At 39.3% G+C, this 18983-nt stretch overlaps 1 protein-coding gene across 1 annotated transcript; it reads left to right on the top strand.

Annotated features, from left to right (window-relative positions):
• The first annotated feature begins 449 nt into the window (after positions 1-449).
• MFAP3L (microfibrillar-associated protein 3-like) lies at positions 450-4668 on the top strand. Its single transcript, XM_010285806.1, has 2 exons — positions 450-849; positions 3803-4668. The coding sequence occupies exons 1-2, from the start codon at positions 567-569 to the stop codon at positions 4666-4668; spliced, it is 1149 nt and encodes a 382-aa protein (XP_010284108.1). The 5' UTR covers positions 450-566.
• Positions 4669-18983: the final 14315 nt, after the last annotated feature.

Below are 18983 nucleotides of genomic sequence, written 5' to 3'. Positions count from 1 at the left end.
TGGAGCAGTTCTTTCTTATACCATGTTCCACAACTCACCTAAGACTATGCACGTGACAGAGTTGCAGCACTGCGCTGCTAGTGAGGGCTTTAATGTGCTGCACTTTTGTTTTTCCTGTTGATTTTGCAAATGTTAAAAAAAAAAGAAACCTGTAGAACTTTTGGCATAAAACTGTAGCTGCTGCTGTAGGTAAATTGCTGCTAAGTGTCTAGGTGATAAAAGCCTTCTCCCACACCTGCCACTCTGAACAACACTATTGTCAGGAAAATGTATGCATCTTTTTCCAGTAAGAATAAGGACTGTGATAACATTGCCATTTAGACAAGACACTGAGCTGATGATTGTGAAATATATTAATGGATGTGTCACTTTTTTAAAAGAGCACATCTAATGGATTGTTTATACATGCCATCACATTGTACTTATTTATTTATTTTATAGGATATTTTAAACATTAAATTGCATGGATCAAAGTAGAACTCTCCTGTGACTTCTTCACCTCAAGGGCCTGTGTTCAACAGAACTGATCCCAGTTCCCAGTCAGTTGCATATCCCACTGAAGGAAAATGAACATACTGAACAGCCACCACTTTTTGTACTTTCTGCTTACCACACGCCTTGTCGTCTTATTAGCAGCTTTGACGACTGCTGAGGATGTGAATAATAGCACTTTCAACCGCACTGACATGAACACGGGATCTGTGCCTGTGGTGATCTCCCACATCGACCATATTATAGTCAAGGAGGGGAGTAGTGCCTTGATCGACTGCAATGTCCAAGGTAGTCCTAGTCCACGTTACAGATGGTACAATTCCAACGGCCGCCTGCTCCAAGAGGAAGAGAATAAAGGTAAGATCTTAGTATTCCCACTGATGCAGCCTGTCCACAGACACTCCTGATTTCAGCAGGTTGACTAATAACCTGAATTTAATGGCTGACTCTGGTGGTGGTGTGTGTGAAAATATATGAAAGCCCAGTGGCAGCCATAAATTTGTTGTGCACATCTTGGAAGAAAACAATAACGTTTTTGTAATGTGTTATTCATAGCAACACATAGCAAGAAGCTGGAGCACTTAACAGAAGGTGTAGATAGGCTTCTTTTCATTGGAAGACTTTGGGTTCGATCCTGTTTCCCATTCTGTCCTCTTTTGTTCTTCTGTGGCACCAAAAAAAGACTAAACAGGTATTTCCCAACTCAAGGGAGGATTCTCTCGACATATGGAATAGTTTGTTGGTGTGAATTCAACACAGCTAACTCCCTCATATGGCTCCTGTCTTTATGTGTAGTCCATGGGAGTGTGAGAAACAGGAGATGCCCTGAATGACCAACAGAAGAACCTATACAGGGCAGCAGTCAGAAGGTCAAGCCAAGTTTGAGCCTTCCTGGCTTTAGTTAAGACTCTTCAGCTGCATTTGCCAGAGACCTTAATTACACATGAGCTTGTTTTCCTTAAATGGAAGGTTTGGGTGATAATCCTAGTTACACTTCTAGGGAGCGTTTCAGGGGGGATGGAAGGTGTTTTGCTCATGTAATCCTTCTGTACTGACTGCTTTGTTCACAGCATGATGAAATAAATTCTTAAGTTATTCATACTAAATGCAGGATAGCTTGCCTAACTAATAGCTGACCTGAGGGAGAACTCTGCTATGACGGGAGTAATGATTGACCCAGCTGGATGTGCAACAGCATAATGTATCTGTAAAAGCTTATTGCATAATTGATTATAATCTTACATTACAGTATTTTACCATTTTCTGAGTAAAGCTAGAGAAAGGAACTACTTGAGCTAGTAAGTGGACTTTCAGGTATAATTTGTGCGGTCACAGCAACATACCGTGACTAGTGTGCTAGAGTGTTTTACTAAGGCTCACTAACAGAAATTTCCCCCTTTAGTTAGGCATCTAGCTTCAGGTCTCTGTATAGTTAACTGGGAGAGGTAGCTACTGACACAAACATTCAGGTAGGTGAGCAAAAACTTTGACCAAATCAGGAAAAATTGCAGATGTAGTATTAAGACAATGTCACTTCAACTTTGACTTTCAACAGTGCATTTCCTCCTTTAAAAAACTGACTGTCTTCCTCTAAGAAATCACAGAATCACAGAATCATTAAGGTTGGAAAAGACCTTTAAGATCAAGTCCAACCATCAACCCAACACCACCATGCCCACTAAACCATGTCCTGAAGTACCACATCTACATGTTTTTTGAATACTTCCAGTGATGGTGACTCCACCACCTCCCTGGGCAGCCTGTTACAAGGCTTGACCACTCTCTCCATAAAGAAATTTTTCCTAATATCCAGTCTAAACCTTCCCTGGAGCAACTTGAGGCCATTTCCTCTCATCCTCTCACTAGTTACTTGGGAGAAGAGACCAACACCCACGTCACCACAACCCCCGTTCAGGTAGTTGTAGAGAGTGATAAGGTCTCCTCTCAGCCTCTTCTTCTCCAGACTGCACAATCCCATGTTTCCTAGCACAAGACCTTACTTTACTATGTATATAGTTACGTTGACTATGTCATTGAACTGTTATCAAAACCCAGAAATGATACCTTTTCTAATCACTGTTTTCTCATCGGGCTTATACTATCTGCCAGGATCTATTGGCACAGACCCAGTCATTGAGTCACAGTTCAATGCCATTATGTCATTTATAACAGCTGGAGCCAGGATACATCAGGAAGGCATCTTGTCATTTTACAATTAATAAAGAACTACTTTGCCAACATTGTATTTCAAAGAAATACTGAGCAGCCAATACTCTGTACTTTTTCTTATTCTAGAGGTGGAGAAGGAAGTGTCATCTGTTACAGATGCTGACATTTCCTCCGTAAGAGAGTTGTCTTCTGAATTTACCTAACTTTAGCAGATTGGGGTGATTTTTTTATGTGAAGGTCTGCTTCAGACCGAGATTTTTATTTATGCTGTATTTTTTAATTTCAGGCAAAATGATTCAGCTGTTTTCAAGAATTAAGCTAGGGCAAAAAAGAGTGGTTTGGCTAAGTTAAAAATTGTAAGTAAGAGGATAAGAAGATGTAATTAAGAACTGTCCATGCAGGAACTGAGGCAGGGACCTTGTGGGAATACTTTCTGCATAGGCTTCTACTGGAGGTAATGTAAAAAAGCAATTTGATAAAGCCATGTTTAATTAGCAAAACTTTAGAAATGGTAAAAGTCCGTAACTGCTCTGAATTAAAGGCTTTTTTTGCCTAATGAGTTTCAGAATTGCCCACAGATTCTTCCTTGAAAGAAATAAAGTAAAACAATTAGAATAATCTTTTTAACAATGAAAGAACTTCATGAAAAGGATAAAATAAATGTAGAAGCAAGGTATACACCAACCTGTGGCAGGGCTGCAATCCTTGCCTTGTGATTTACATGCATTGCACAGGGGGTTTGTGCTGTTTTAGTCTTCTAAGTAAGTTTTTCTGCCTCACAGTCCCATTGTTACTGTTCTTTGAGGAAGCGCAGCACGTGTTTGGGAGGCTCTCTGGGGTAAATAGTCATTTGTAACTTAACTGACCATAAGATTGTGATAGACGTCATGCATATTAACTGATTTTTTCATGAGACCCTTCTAGAGCATGATCTGATTATTCACAGTTGATGTCAGGGATTTGATAGTACGAAAGCTAGGTGCTCAGAGACAGATAGACCTTTGTGATGGTAAATTCTTTGTCTTCTTGTGAACATTATATCCTTCTTCTAAAATCTGAAGCCAGTTTGACAAAGCTCATGTTTAATGCCATGCTGATCCTGTGAACAAAATATTTCTAAGTTATTCTGTCTCCTTTCCAGCAGGAAAATGGTGGTTTCTTGACAATGGGCTACTAAACATTACCAGCGTGTCTTTTGAAGACAGAGGTAAATACACGTGTGTCGCATCTAATACATATGGCAGTGTTAACAATACTGTGACACTGAGGGTTGTTTTTACTTCCGGAGATATGGGAATATATTACATGATTGTCTGCCTTGTAGCTTTTACTATTGTTATGATACTGAACATTACTCGGTTATGTATGATGAGCAGTCATCTGAAGAAAACAGAGAAAGCCATCAATGACTTCTTCAGAACAGAAGGGGCAGAGAAACTCCAGAAAGCCTTTGAGATTGCAAAGCGTATCCCAATTATCACTTCAGCCAAAACGCTCGAGCTTGCCAAAGTAACCCAGTTCAAGACTATGGAATTTGCCCGCTATATTGAAGAGCTTGCCCGGAGCGTACCTTTGCCACCTCTCATCATGAACTGCAGGACTATAATGGAAGAAATCATGGAGGTTGTCGGTCTGGAGGAGCAAGGACAGAATTTTGTACGGCAGACAGCAGAAGGCCAGGAAACCACGGAAACAGATGAGCTGTATATGATCCCGAATGCTTTGAAGCGCAGCGACTCTCCCACAGCGGACTCTGATGCATCGTCACTGCATGAACCACCTCAACAGATTGCAATAAAAGTGTCAGTTCACCCCTTGTCCAAAAGGGACTGCATGGATGGTCAGTCACAAGAAAGTGTGCAGTTGGACACCAAGGAAGAAGACACTCCTCAAACACCAGCACTTCCTGCAGAGCCCCCTCCTGAGCCTTCTGCTGAACTCAGTTCTGATGACACAGCATTGGCAAATGACAAAAATACATGTGTTATATATGAAAGCCATGTATGATAGTTATTCCTGAATCTATGCATAGCAGGAAAATCAGGTGGAGCTCTTTTAAAAATACATATTGTACTTGCCGCTAAGCCTTACCTGGAGACGATCATAGCAAAAGCATGTATGTGGATTATTTGGCACTTTCTTCTCAGTTTGACTTTAGTTTACCATGATGTATGGCAGAGTAATTGCTATTACATTAATATTAATTGCTCTTTTCGATTAGGAGTATTTCCAAGAAACATTTACCTCAGCATTTTCTAGTTTGGAGTCACCTGTAGTGGCCTCCTGGAAGTCATTGGTAGTCTTTGATGTAGGACACTTGAACTTACTGAACATAAAACTGGTTTTCATTTTCCTCCTTTATTCTCGTTATTTCCATCTATTGCATTTTTGCAAATATAATCTTGTGAATTTGAAATACTACCCAAGAGGCAGCACTCCAGTAGCCAGATAAAATCCTAATAGATCCCATTTACAAAGCCTGTTTGCTCAGCTGCATTGTGATTTAGAGGGCTATTAAAGAAAGTTAAAATGTTTCCATTTCATTTGAGACCACACTGCTTAGGCACAAGGGAAATAGTTTTCCCTTTTCCATAGAATGAAGATGCCAACATTTTTTTTTTCACACTGAGAAACAACTTTGAGGTGTATTTTACGATGGGAAAGCCCATAAGCATCTTACAGAAAGTTGCAGTCACAACGGTTCTGCAGGGTTCTTTGTGTATATTTGACCATTTTTTACTTTGCCAGAAGTTTGTATGGGAAACAGTGCAAATATGCGAGATGTCTTGTTTTGTAGTAATTCGGTAGGCCTAAGTATGCACTGCCTTACCAGAAGATGTGCAGGTTCCTTAATGGTCCTGCAAATGCCAATAATCAGCTGATGACAGGGCTGAAATGGCAGAAGACCCTTTTATTGGAATTCTCAATTTTGTGCAGATTCATATTCTGCAGATCAAGCCTAAATTCATCTATAACCATAAGTTTGAGAGTTTTTTATCCAAACTAAAAAAAAAATTAAAAAATCAAGTATCCTGTGCAATTACAATGACGATCACACAACCTGTTTACCGTTTATAATTGCTTTGGTATTTTAAGAACCTCCTAAGATGTTCACTGCTTGAGTACATGCGACTCTACCCCAGTAAAGCTTTAATGATCACAGTGACTGTGGCATTAAAAAGGATCAACATTTATGCCAGGAAATGCCAGGAGTGGAAGGGAAGTGATAATTTCTATTGCAGACAGACAATAAAAAGGACCTTCTCTGGAGTGAGTCTGGAAAGAAAGCACTTACAAGAAGGAGTTTGTGTAGGATTAATAGCATATTTCTTAATTATTTGATACACATTTAATTTGGAACTAATGAACAAACTAACACCTGATACTTTTTAAGGATGACTGTAGTGTAAGTGTAGATACTCAAAATAAAGCTGGAATCTAGTATATTGCAAAAAAAGAAGTCACGGGTCTCTGGGGAGACGATGCGTGAATGGCTGTCTGGACATTTTTTTGAAGTAGCTACATCTCCATAAGGTATACTGTGGAAGCAATCAGCTATATTAACTGCACAAGCAATTGAGACCAAACAAAGTCAATGTTGCAGCTATCTAAAAAAAACCCTTGATAATGAACTGAGGTTTTATGTGAACTTCTTAATGTTAAAATGCAGAGCTTCACTAGCAGTGTAATATAGGAACACCCTGTGATTTACGTAGGTGATGCAGAGAAGGCTCCATGTTCACCTTTCTATGCTTATTAAAAAAAATACATGTTTAATAATGGGCTTCAGATTTTGCGACCAACTTGTGAAAATGACAGCATTTAGTTGCCTAACGTTTGTTTGTGGTCACCACAGTGGCAGGCACCTATACAAAATGCATTTGCACATGCCCAAAAGGAAGCATGCAAGGGCAAAGTCCCTTTAGGAACGTGGCTGGAAATATTTTTGTTCCAATGAAGCAATATAAATCTAGAACACAGGGTAGATTAAGAGAATACCATAGAGAACCTCACTTGTGACCAGTGTGATTGAAAATACTACCGATGCAAACTGTTAACTTCTTGTCTGAGTCCAAAGTACATTTGTATTTAGTGTTCACATCAATTTTTCAAGTCACTTAATTTGTTTCTGGTATGAAAAAGGAGGAAGGCAGAAAAAAAAGCAGGAACTTGCACTAAATTATTTTAATTCACCTTAACCTCCTGAAAAGAGGCATCTTGATTTTTCTGCCTGTCCAGCATCTACAAAAAATGCTCATGCATTTTAAAGTTACTTTCCTGTTGCCTAACTAAGATAAGGAAGGATGTTCTCCTTGAAAGCTAAAAATAATTTTAAAATAAGAAAAAATTAAGGTTTCAAAATTATTTAACTACAGTATTTTAATTGTTTTCAATTATGAACTTTTTACAGTTGAGACCAGACCCCTTCATGTATTCATGTGGTGATTGGTACCGGGCAGTTCTGATCCTGACTGCTGTCCTCAGGCTGTCCTCTAGCCTGTTTATTATTTATTTATTGAGAAACATTTGAGAGCAAACAATCCCCATGGTTTTCTTCAGTATCTCTGTGTAAACTTCCTTGAAGTTACAGATTATGTTTTTTTCCAAAGAAAAATGTCCACAAAGGGCATGCATTTGAAGTAGACACAAAGGTACATTGCAAACCACGTGTAAGCAACAGTTATTTGGATTAGATGCACGTAATGGGTGCAGTGCTGAATTCCTGCAGTTGCAAGGTCAAAAGGAGCCTTGACTCTGCTGGAGCTGGACTCACTCAGAGCTGAGAGTTCACAGATAGGAGTGCTCCAACCAGTCACAATAAAAACAGAACAGCACTGTATCTGAAGAAAATACAGATTGTAATGGTTCTGGTTTATGTATTTTTTCTGTTTGCATGTATGCTGCTAAGTATGCATCCATTATGTAACACCTGTAAGCATAAAGCTTTTTCCATGCTTTCAGGCACTCCCTTTTTGGGAGATAGATGGGAAGCAAGATCCAAACCCATCTTTCCTGTTCCAAACTTTCTGGTTGTGCTATTATAAAGTAAACAATTCTGTCTTGCAGTATTTCTTAGGCAATGGCTATTTTATGGTGCGAGAACACAATTCACAAACATAAAATTAATGATGGCTCTAAGGAAACATTAACATTTGCATTGTTATGTGTTTTCATGCACCTTAAGCACTTCAGGGACAAATGATCCATTCCCATCGTTGGACTATGCACACCTTTTGTTTTATTGTTCTATTTATTATATCACCAAACACTAATGGTTCTTAAAACACTCAGAATCTGGAAAATCCAGTCCAACTGAATTTGCATTCTAAAAGCATAAGGAACACCAAGCCAGGCTTAGAAAGGAAAAGAGATTTGCAGGATATATTTATACTATTTTAAAATATTTTTGCCAAAATTTCATGAAACATGAGTAGATTTCTGGAGCACAAGAAATCAGTGTTGCATTTGAATTCTACACTTAGTATTCTTTTGCACTAAATGTCAGACCATATTAATCAGACCACTTGAACATAGTACTTTACCTCCTTAACATTTTCTTTTTGAGCAGCATTTGTTTATTGTTGATCCTTTTTTGTTCTCTGATTTGAGTATGCTTGTGATGAAATGTACCCTTCATTCATTTTTTGAGATTGTAATTTAAAAAATTTAAAAGAACCCATAGATCAGCATTTTTATGCAGGTTTATTGGTATTAGCATAACAGTTCAATCCTGTGCTTACAAATTACTGTATAATCATAAGACTTGCAGAATGGCATATAGGGGCAGATGTTGATTTTTTTAAATCAGTGCCTGTTTTATTCTAATGTACATATGATGTCAGTTCCTCGATTTGCAGCTACCTTTTGATAAGAGTACTGTAACATATAGCCAGGGCTTTCTGACATTCAATTTGGTTCAAATCAACTAATTCTGGAAAGTGTTAACAGTGTCGAATTTTAGAAGTTCTCACGGAATGTCTTGGCAGCATGCTATTTTAGGCGTTGGCCTCCTAAGTATGCCATACTTAGTCGGACAACTGAAAGCTTCTTAGATGCAAAAGAAATGCTTGCACTAAAGTATCTTAAGTTATATTTCATTTATTATGAAACCCTTTTTGATTTTACAAGAAATGTGAGACAAATATGAATGTGTTCTTTTGAGAAAGAGTTACTGTATTTTGATTTTAGTAACTGTTATGATTTTATAGGTTATGGCCGTAAACCACAAAGAGACCAGTTCATGCTGAAGTGGCAAAACGAAATGTGATTCAGCTTGTAAATTGATCATTGTTTCAATAAAGAATTTGCACAGAGTATGCCGGGTTTGTACACACTCAACAAGAAGATAGTTTCCTAGTAAGAGTATGCCATGAGTCAAGTTCAAGTGGTTTACTTCTATGTCTTTCATTGTACATCTGCTAACATTCCAGAAACTTTGGTCGGGAGAAACTGTTATTTACCTAGAAAGGAAGTTTTAATAAAGCTCTGAAAGGGAGCTGTTGTCGTTATTCAGAATATAGATCCAACTGTTAATTGGTGTCGTTATCAATAGCCTAGCTTGCTCATATCTGTAGCCTCTTTGGAAGCATGTCAGCACTTCAGCATGTAATCCAGAGGACTTTTTTGTCAGCAGTTTCCTCTCTGAGCTCTGTCATGGGGCCTTGCAAAAAATCTTGCTGCTGTTACAGAGTTGGGACTAACAAAGTAAGTGTCTCTTCTATCAGAGGCACCCTAGTACCAAGAAAAAATAGAAGTGTGGGTTGTCATACTTGCCCCCATTCCTTTATCCACCCTAAAAGGATGAGGTGAAATGGCTTTCCTGTCCCACAGCAGCTGGACTGTATCACTCCCTAACAGTCTCCAGCAGGACTTAGTTGAAGCTGACACTGTAATACCTTGTCCTGGCTCTGCTGGTGCTATAGAACTAGACTAGCCCTTTCACACATGAAAGATTTGCTCTTGCCAGCTCCCTGTTCTAGGCTGAAAAACATAGCCAGTAGCAGGAAAACAATAGCTATTTATTTCGTGTTTTAACTCTGCTGTTGGAAGAGTGTTCCAATTTTGAAAAAATATTTTCAGAAACATTTTTATTCAACAGTTTCAGCTGCGTTAAAGGGGCTGAGAGACATCCACAATTTATCTAAAAATCTCTTTGAAAAATAGTGAAAGGGTCACAAACTGATCATAAAAATGGAATATGTATGGCTAGAGCCATATGCTATTTTACTGTCTCAGCATGGGACCCTCTTTTGCAATGGGGGCAGTTTGATATGCTGTGACTTTTTTTTTATATAGGACAATACCACTTCAGGATGCTCCCCTGCAGCATGCTGAACTCCTCCAACAGCTGTGTTGGAGCATTTTTCAGGAAGGCAGTGTACCACCAAGCAGTTGGTCCCAGTGAGCTACACTCCTGAACACTGTGAAAGGGGCTCCCCCCAGCCCCAGTGCTTCTTATGAAGAGAAGATAGTTATCATGTGGAGGAGACTGCTTTACATCAGTACTACAGAGGCATTCCAAAACTGAAACCTGCTGGTGGGTACTATCTCCACAGAGACAAAGATGGGGACAGTGCAGGGGTTCTGCTCTCCCTGCTAAGGCTGGAGCCAGGGAAAGCTGGTGCGTAGCTCAGGGCTGGTACCCCAGATATTTGCAGTGCTACAACACCCCTTTCCCACAGGACTGGACATTTTCTAGCCCACATCCTGCACCAGTGCCTGGAATAACCAGCTAAGAGATTTGAAAACCTGTTCCTTTCCAGTCTCTGTATCTTTCTCTCCCTGTCTTACCTTCCTGTGCTTTTCTCCGTCCCCACCAGCTCTGCAGTGCTACTTCTCAAATGAGAACAGAGTGAAGTTAGTGGTCAGGGCAAGTGTTTCTGCACTCCAGGCACCTCTGTTCCAAATTGACCTTTCATAAGTCCCAAAATGGATTTTTTTTCCCAGCTGTACCATGCTCTAAAGCTATGTACTATATTTAGCTCTCTGGCTCCCAGGCCCAAACTGAGTCATTATACTCTTATGGTAAAGGCTGACTCGTGAATCCATGGTATCATGTAAAAGTCTGTAAATTGGTCAGACAGTAACATAAACTGAAGCTAAGTTACCAATTTCTTACTCAAAATCAGAATGTATGTCAGCAAACAATAAATGTGGCAGACTTACTTAGGACACTGAAGTTACGTAACGAAAAGCTATTTCATACCATGATGAGGCAAGAATGAAAAAAATTAACAGCCAGCCTTGTGTAGGATGGAGAATACATGTAAAACCTTGGTTATGATTGAGTAGAAATTTAGCATTGGTATCAAATCAATTTGCCATTCTATAGCCAATTCCCATTTTGAGAACAGATTCTTGTTATATTTACTGTAACCAGACCTTTCCTATGTGGGCAAGCACCTTAGGCATGGAAGTAGTACAAGAGTTACCAGAAAGATCCTTGCCTGCCTCATCTACCATTTTTGAAATTATTTTCAGGACCATTTAGCTATGCATCAAAGGTCAACCACAGACTGTTGATCAATCCACTGTCCTGTTGTGGAGCCAAGGAGTTTGGGAGCTCCCATGTGAGATGCATAAGCTGGTCTTTCTGAAATATCTCTGTCTTCTCTTGCACAGATTTTGATTATACCACCCAATAAACCACTTGTATTTATTAATGGCTCAGGCCCAGTCATTCTCAATTGATAATTACAGAGAAGCAAAATAAATGCTGCCACCACTTCCCTCTTTCTGAAGCCTCTTATTGCTTCTACCTCAAGATAAGCCCTGATGGACAGATAGCTCCTGAGTTGTTTGGGTGTCCTTTAACTCCTTCCTGCTAGTGAACACTACCTTAGTCAGAACATAGGATCCAAAAAAATACCAGCCAGAAAAAGAAGCTCCCTTCTAAGGAGAAAAGCATGGATCCTGCCTTTTTAAAATGCCTCATTATCCTTCTAATACGTGCAGAGTAAACAGCCTCAGGAAAAGGTGGCAAAAAACAGAAGGAAATTTAAGAAGATTAAAATGGAAAATTTGTCTCCTCACTCAAAACATCCAGAGGTGATTTATCTTCAAAGTATATTAAATTCTAACTCATTTAATAGTCTTCATTTGTTTTTAAACATACTGAAGTGGAGAAAAAGGAGATTCCTAAAAACAATGAAAATTTCACCCCCAACCCCAAAGTATATTATCACAAAAATACAAAACATATTGCCCAGCCCTTCTCCCAGGAGATATTTCATCAGCGAAGATATTTCTAGTCCTTTTTATGGTTCTGTTTCAGTGACTGCAGCTTCCTTAAGGGATTGATGGAAGTGCATTTCTTTCCTGCTGTCCTCTTCTTGGTTAAATATTCTTTACCCTGTGTGATCTCTTCTTTACATATAAAAATCAATATTCCACTGAGGATTTATCTTCTTGCTTCTTTCACACCCATCTATATAATTCAATTGTAACTATGCAGATGTACAATTAACTACTCCGAGGTTGGTGTAGTATGAACTCATAAATAGGCTGAAGCAGATCTCTTTTGCAGAACAGCATCAACACAACAGGTGAAGCCATAATTCCCAAGATATAAATTAAATAAGTGTCCTCAGTCATATATGGGTCTATGAATATATGTTCTTTTGTTTGTTCACATCAGAAAAGTCATATATGATACTTCTCTGCCTTAAATAATGTGTTTCTTTTTGCTTAGCCTCCCATCATGGATGGACTAGCACATTTGCACAGTCCCTACACTTGGACCTCAGCTAGCCATTATCTGGATTGTTTTATCTTACTCATTAGCATTGGATAGCTTGCCAAGTGCAGGGGCCTCTCTAAATTAGATATTTTTGAAGAGACTGCAGACAGCTTGGTGGCACTATGTAAATGATACTCATTTCAAATGCATTGATAAACCTTTTTTCACATTTCTTCACTGAAATGCTGTATTTCTATGTAGGCTGATATCTACTTGTTAAGAGAGTCTATTTTTCTGCATTCTTTTAACTAGAAACTACAGGTTTTTATAAGTATGCAGTAAAATTACATTAATCTGCTGCTGAATAAAACTGCTTTTTGCAACTGCAGTTTCTACATTTCATAATCCATGTAATCTCTGTTAAGCACAGAGCTCATTCTTTAACATATACACCACAAATGAGGTGAAAAGCTCCAAATCTGTTATGTAGTCTGATGCAGACTACAAGTTATTTGATTGGAACGTATAATAGACCTACCCTGACACTGTAACTCCTGTTGCAGTTACCAGAAATAGCCTCAGAGCTTTAGCCAAATGTTATATGATACAGCACCACTGAGAACTATGTTCCTACTCTACACCAGTTTCAGAAAAAAACTCCAGAGAAAACCCATCCCTTCTCAGCAGGGAAGAAGCAGGGACTGAAAACCTCTGAGGTACTCAATGTTTCACATGTTTTTCAGAAAAAAACCCAACAGCTAGGTAATTAGTGGGGATCTTGCATGCAAAATTGATGCAGGAGCTAAAATACCACCAAAGATGGGGGTCACTGCAGCACGGAAGCTCATCACTCCCAGTAGGTAGCTGTCAGTTGTCAGAGAGTAGCTAAGGACACTTCTCAGGGTAATCCACGATACTATAAGGAGGTGAACATTATTCCATATCATGTAAATCAGAAATGTCCAGGAGCCTAAAGATGGTCTTGCAAGATGCAGTCCCCAAACTTTTCAGGTGAGGGCATTGCATCTGAAACTCAAGCCTGTGTCCTGACTAGTGAAAGGCACTCGGAGCATCACCAAAGACTCTGTGCTGGGATGGTGGAGTCAGACCCTTTCATAAGAACCCAGTTCTTTCCTTCTGGCTTGATATCTTGACCAAAGTACTCCTTTATTTGCTCTAGCAGTACCTCATAGTTCTTCTTCAAGGGAGACTAAACATGGGCTCTTCAGTGAGGCAGCTGCTGAAGACCATGCAAATGCACAGAGGAATGAGCAGCTCAGCTGTACTGGCAGATGTGAGCTTGCCTTCGTACCGTACCAGATAAAGACTCTCCCAGAGGCCAGCATTCAAGTGGAAAAGGGCTGTGATGCTGTGAAGCCAGAGAAGCCAGGAGCAGATGAGAACAGGCAGGCGGGAGTGAGCTGGAGACAGACTGGGCCAGTTCAATAGACATGGAATTAAGATGACAGTCCCATGCTTACTGCTGAAAAACACCTCCAGCAAAATCAGCTCCTTGCCCCTAAACCCTCTTCTCCAAAGAACTATGTCACCTATTGTCAGCTCAGCAACAGCTCCTTGTCTTTCTGTTTATTCAGGCTCTGACCAGCCAGTTTTTGCTTCTTAGTGAGCAGCTACAAGGTTGCCTAATCATAAAGGAGATTTGTTCTGGCTCTTCTTGCCCTGTCTCTCCCCATTACTAACTTACAAGAAAGCATGGGATTCACTTGCCAGCACACAAGTAAAAAGCTAGTCCTCAGATACCTAACAGACCAACTATTCTGTTCTAAAGGAGGATGTGCAGAAGTGAGGCGCAACAAATTGAATTAATAGATTTAAAGCCTCTCCCTGGTTAAGCCCTGTATGCTTATTCATCTTCTCATTCTGTAATGGCAGGATGCTGGCCAGATTTAGCAAAGTACAGCTTGACCTATTGCTGTGTTTTAATGGAGAGTTTTCTATGATTTTTTTTTTTTTAACCTGTGAAAATTGAGCAATGAACTGTTAAGAGAACATGGATTCCAGACTTAATCACAACACTTTCTTCTCACAATGGTACAAATTGTATTCTATGTCTATTTGCAATTTGCAGAACAAACAAAGACTATCCTAGAAAAATCAATATTTTCTCAATGATGGTTGTTGTCCTCAGCTTGCCTCCAGGTAACAGAATAAAAGGTTTTAAGGCACTGTCAATTAGCAGAATTGATAGCAAATGGTTTTGATCAGGTACCCTGTTTGGAAAGCAACTACACTAGGAATTACCAGTTTGTAAATGAGGTCTGTTGCGTTTACATTGACTTACCATATAATGGATTGTAAAAGGACAATGTTATTGAGGCACAACTACACAATCTTTCACACCTCTGGCCAACTGCTGCACATTTTTTCTTTTCTCTTAAGAGTCTCCTATAGGATATAATATGTACTAGAAAACTTTAATGCTCTACCCATGCAATTAGAGAAGTTTTATTCAAATACAGAAGCAGAAAAAAAAAGTCTTCCTTCATATATTCTCTTTCAAAAACTATTATCAATAACGCTATTGTTTGCACCATGTTGTAGCCACAAACACTGAACCAGGTGCTGGTAACATTTCTGCCCACTTCAGCCTAAACCACAGCACTTCATTACAGTGATGAGAATTTGCTGTCTTCGGAGAGGCCAAAGCATGTATTCTCAAGGGTCTGAAAGGAAAATGTTCCACAAATGCCAAGCTGGAACTTGGCACTGTGGTCACTTGGCAAATGAATGGCACTGTACATAATAAACAAGCAGAGAGAAGGAGCTTAAATTCTAAATACCCTCTTGAGAAAAGATAGAAAACAGTTCCTAGGAACAGTGAACAAAAGCTGTCAGAAAACTAAGATAATTGATTTTTGTCATGAATGACTTATGATTATGGCTATGTGGTTGGAACAAGAATGGAAGATTCTGCGGTACAAAGTACTGCATTCTCTAACCTTTTGTGAGATTCCATTTACACTCATTAGATAAAGCACAGTGTCACATTTGTTAGATCTGTTGGGCTCAAATATTGTATTTTACATATTAACCCAATTATCTTCCTGTTTCACTACATCTTTAGTTGACATTAATGTATCATCAATTAATAAATGCTTTTTCTATTTCCATGTATATCTGTGTAGAGGAAAACAAGGTTTAGAATAGCCATTAATTTTCCATTCAAATGAATGATCTGCTTCAAAATGAAACTAATCAAAGTGCATTTTTTTTCCACAACTCTCATATTTTTATTATGCAACATGCAAACATTAAAAATAAAAAAATATATGGCACAGAGCTTATGCTGCCAACTGGCTACCTGACAAAAGAACAGATTAAGCAAGGTAGCAGGATCTCTGATCCAGCAGATGATCAAGCTGTATTCTGCCTTCTGCATATTAACACCGTTCAGATCTGAAGGGAATTTGCTGAGACACACATGAACTTAGTTCTACACTCTGCAGCACTCAGGGTATTCACCAATCTGTTACCACACCCCATACCCTCAGTATCTTTCACAGACACCATCCATTACCAATTCCGGGTTTCATAATACACTCTTATGAAAGCTTTCAAAACCGTATTCTGCACTGAAACAGGAAGCAACCTCCTCAGAGACCAAAATATACCCTTGTTCTTTACTTCAAAAGGGCTTTCGTCCACATCCAATCCTATTCTCTTATAATACAACCAAAGATTAATAGAAGGTGGAAAATAAAACTTCAAGCTCACTAAATAAGCATCTTCAATTTTATATGCTAACATATAAACACATAACAACACTGTGCAAAGTCACATTCTACTCTCTTCTCTTTTCCGGGTCTTTTGCAGTTTTCCTTTACAGTCCTTGACATTCTGATTTGTGGGCATGAACTACACCCTCCACCAGAGGAATCTGAGTTTAAGTTTGTCTTCTGCTTTTTCTTGCACCTACTTGCCACTTGAAAGAAATCCAGTTGTGCAGTTAGGCCCAGATCCAGAAGAACACATAAGCACGTGATTTATATATATGAATAGTACCATTGTGAAGGGTACAGGCTCTTTCCCAATATTTGCCATCAGTCTTTTCTCTGCTATTGCTTCTTTGTTCCCCATTACTGCATGTGGCCTTTCCGTTTATTCCAGGATTTTCCTTTAAATTCAAAATGGGGTACAGGCTATGCATATGATCACCCCCAGGACTGAGAGGAGAGGGCTCTCAGAAGGACTGAGACATAAAACACACATACAACTGTGTTTAAAATGAGCACTGCTTTTGATCTCAACCAAATAACACGCGTCAGAACAACTGTTGGCTAGCTTGCTTGTTTGGCTTCAACTTTTAGGATGATCATTTAGGCAGTGAAATATCACTGCAGAAGAAGTAGTGAAGGTTTATGAGTTACAATATAGTTGGGATGTTACGTGATAAATAAAACTAAACTACTCAAAAATAAATAGTGTAGGTTGTATGATATTGTGAACCTATTAATATTCTTTCACCTATGATCAGTGGTGTATATTTAAAGGAGAGATATCAATGTGTTTCAAAAAGTCCCATAAGAAAAATAAGCATTTAGAGGTAGGTATTAATTGAGACAGATCATTAACATGAATTCTCCTGGAAACAATTTCATATAATCAAGTCATTTCAATTCTCCTACTTTAGGCCTACGAATTCCTGTTGGAAATTCCCATATATTGAACCAGATATTTAAAACTGCTGATGGGATATCTACTCTAAAATGCCAGACATGAACTCTTTGCAGATGTGTCCAACACGGTGCAAGTTTACACTGAATGATTTGAGTCCTATGGTCAGTACTGCAGAAATACCAATGCTGGTCAAATACTCTTCATCCTTAACTTTCATAAACTCTAAGGGGAGTTAACAGTGTGCCTCAGGGAGGTGTTCAAAATCTTGCAGAGTCAAAGTCCTGACAGACCTCTCACATAGCAGATACCTCAGCTTTCTGAGACTAAAATGAGAAAAGAAAGTTGTAAGTTAAAAGAGCAACTTTTTAAAAGTCTGTCTTGAATTAGTGACATGTAACACATGCAACCTCATCAGTCTAGTTCTCAGAGAAAGGGATAATGGTTTTGGTGAAAAATTTTGCCTCAGCAGTGTGTACAGGGTCAAAGACAAGAAGTTGATCTTACTGTAAAAGTACATTCAATGCTGTTGTCCTAGTAAAATTAATTCCTAGTTGCTCAAAACCTGACAAAGCAAAAACCCCTTTAATTCAATATTCTTGGGGTGTTTTAGAAAACAGACTATAAGCTTTTGTGTTAGAGCTCGTTCTAGCTGAATCTTAAATCAGCCAATGTTACAGTGCTGACAACTTACTGTTTCCAGGCAACAGAAAGAAAATAGCAAAAAGTAAACAATTCAAACACCCTAAAGAAGAACAAACTGTTACAAAAATAAAACCTACTCCTGTATGGAGCTCCTCATTTCTAAGCAATGTTAACTCCTTTTATGTTTCATGCATAAAGAGGAAGAACAGAGTCTCACAGAACAAGGGGCAGTGTTTTTCAGAGTTTTTTGGCTGTATTATATTCACAAAGGATCCTTTTGTTTCTTTTCAACACTTCAGCAGACAATTGATTCCAATTTCAGACAAGCCATGAAAACCACCACAGAGTCTCCAAAGACTTCATAAAGTCACTGAGGCAGACTCTGAAAGCCTCCCTGTGCTATACATCTCTCGTGTGGGTTGGGGGTTAAGTGTTTCCCTATAACCACTCTTGTGTGGCCTGCACCCTGGGACGTGGAGTCTGTATTTTGTGCCTTGCAATACGTATATTTTTTACTGTTCCAGCAAACTAGAGGTGCTGAAAATGCAGTTTGTGCCAGCCAAGCACAGTTGCTGACCGCAGTGAACTCCCCTTGGGCCAGCCAGAGTCTGAGAGTGCTCTCCAGTATTTTTCTGATTGTCAATGAGCTCTGCCATCAGCTCTAACCCAACAGCAGAAAACCCTTCTTCCTCTCTAGACCCCAGTAACACATACTCTCCACCTGGATGGGGCAACTGCTGCCCTTTGGATACACCGCAGAATTCACAGTCGCTTGCTCCAATGCCCCTGATGCCCTGGTTTATAGGTGTGATGGCTTTAGGTGTGATGGCTTTAGAAGCACCACAGTTCTGGGTGTGAAATGTCTTCTTATTACCCAGCTACTTGAAAATCACTCTTACCACAAAACAAGTTAAAGATGCACATAACAGCATCTTTCTGCCTACACCTCTCTTTCATGATACAGTTGCATAGTTGCAGATTTTCCTGACAAAAGGTTTCCTCTTTCAGTGACACACATATCTCAGGTAATAATCATTAAAAAGTATCTTATCATAGTGGAGAATGACACCCTCTATAAAGCCCACCTCCTATTTAAAATCCTGCCAGGGGTCAAAAAAACATTTTTTTTTCCTTCTTATCCACTGTGTCAGCTGACCATTTCCACTTCGTTAAAATAAGCACTGTTTCACTCCCTTGGAATTGAAAAATACCTCTTTGCTAGACAAGGTATCAGATCCTGTGCTTGACTGCCTAGTTAACAGCCTGTATCAGGTTTGCGTGGCAAGGTTTTGGTAGTACGGGGGGCTACAGGGATGGCTTCCCTGAGAAGGCGCTAGAAGCTTCCCGTCTGTGTGGCAGGGCC

Source organism: Phaethon lepturus, unplaced genomic scaffold (genome assembly GCF_000687285.1).
Source record: "Phaethon lepturus isolate BGI_N335 unplaced genomic scaffold, ASM68728v1 scaffold6234, whole genome shotgun sequence".
In the NCBI taxonomy this organism is placed as follows: Eukaryota; Metazoa; Chordata; class Aves; order Phaethontiformes; family Phaethontidae; genus Phaethon; species Phaethon lepturus.
Note: the sequence above shows the minus strand (reverse complement) of the source record. Positions and strands in the feature narration are given on the sequence as shown.

Excerpts from the sequence above, each read along its gene's own strand:
- MFAP3L (XM_010285806.1), top strand. The coding sequence starts at position 567 with ATGAACATACTGAACAGCCACCACTTTTTGTACTTTCTGCTTACCACA. Across the intron at positions 850-3,802 it reads CCAAGAGGAAGAGAATAAAG|CAGGAAAATGGTGGTTTCTT; the intron begins GTAAGATCTTAG and ends TCTCCTTTCCAG.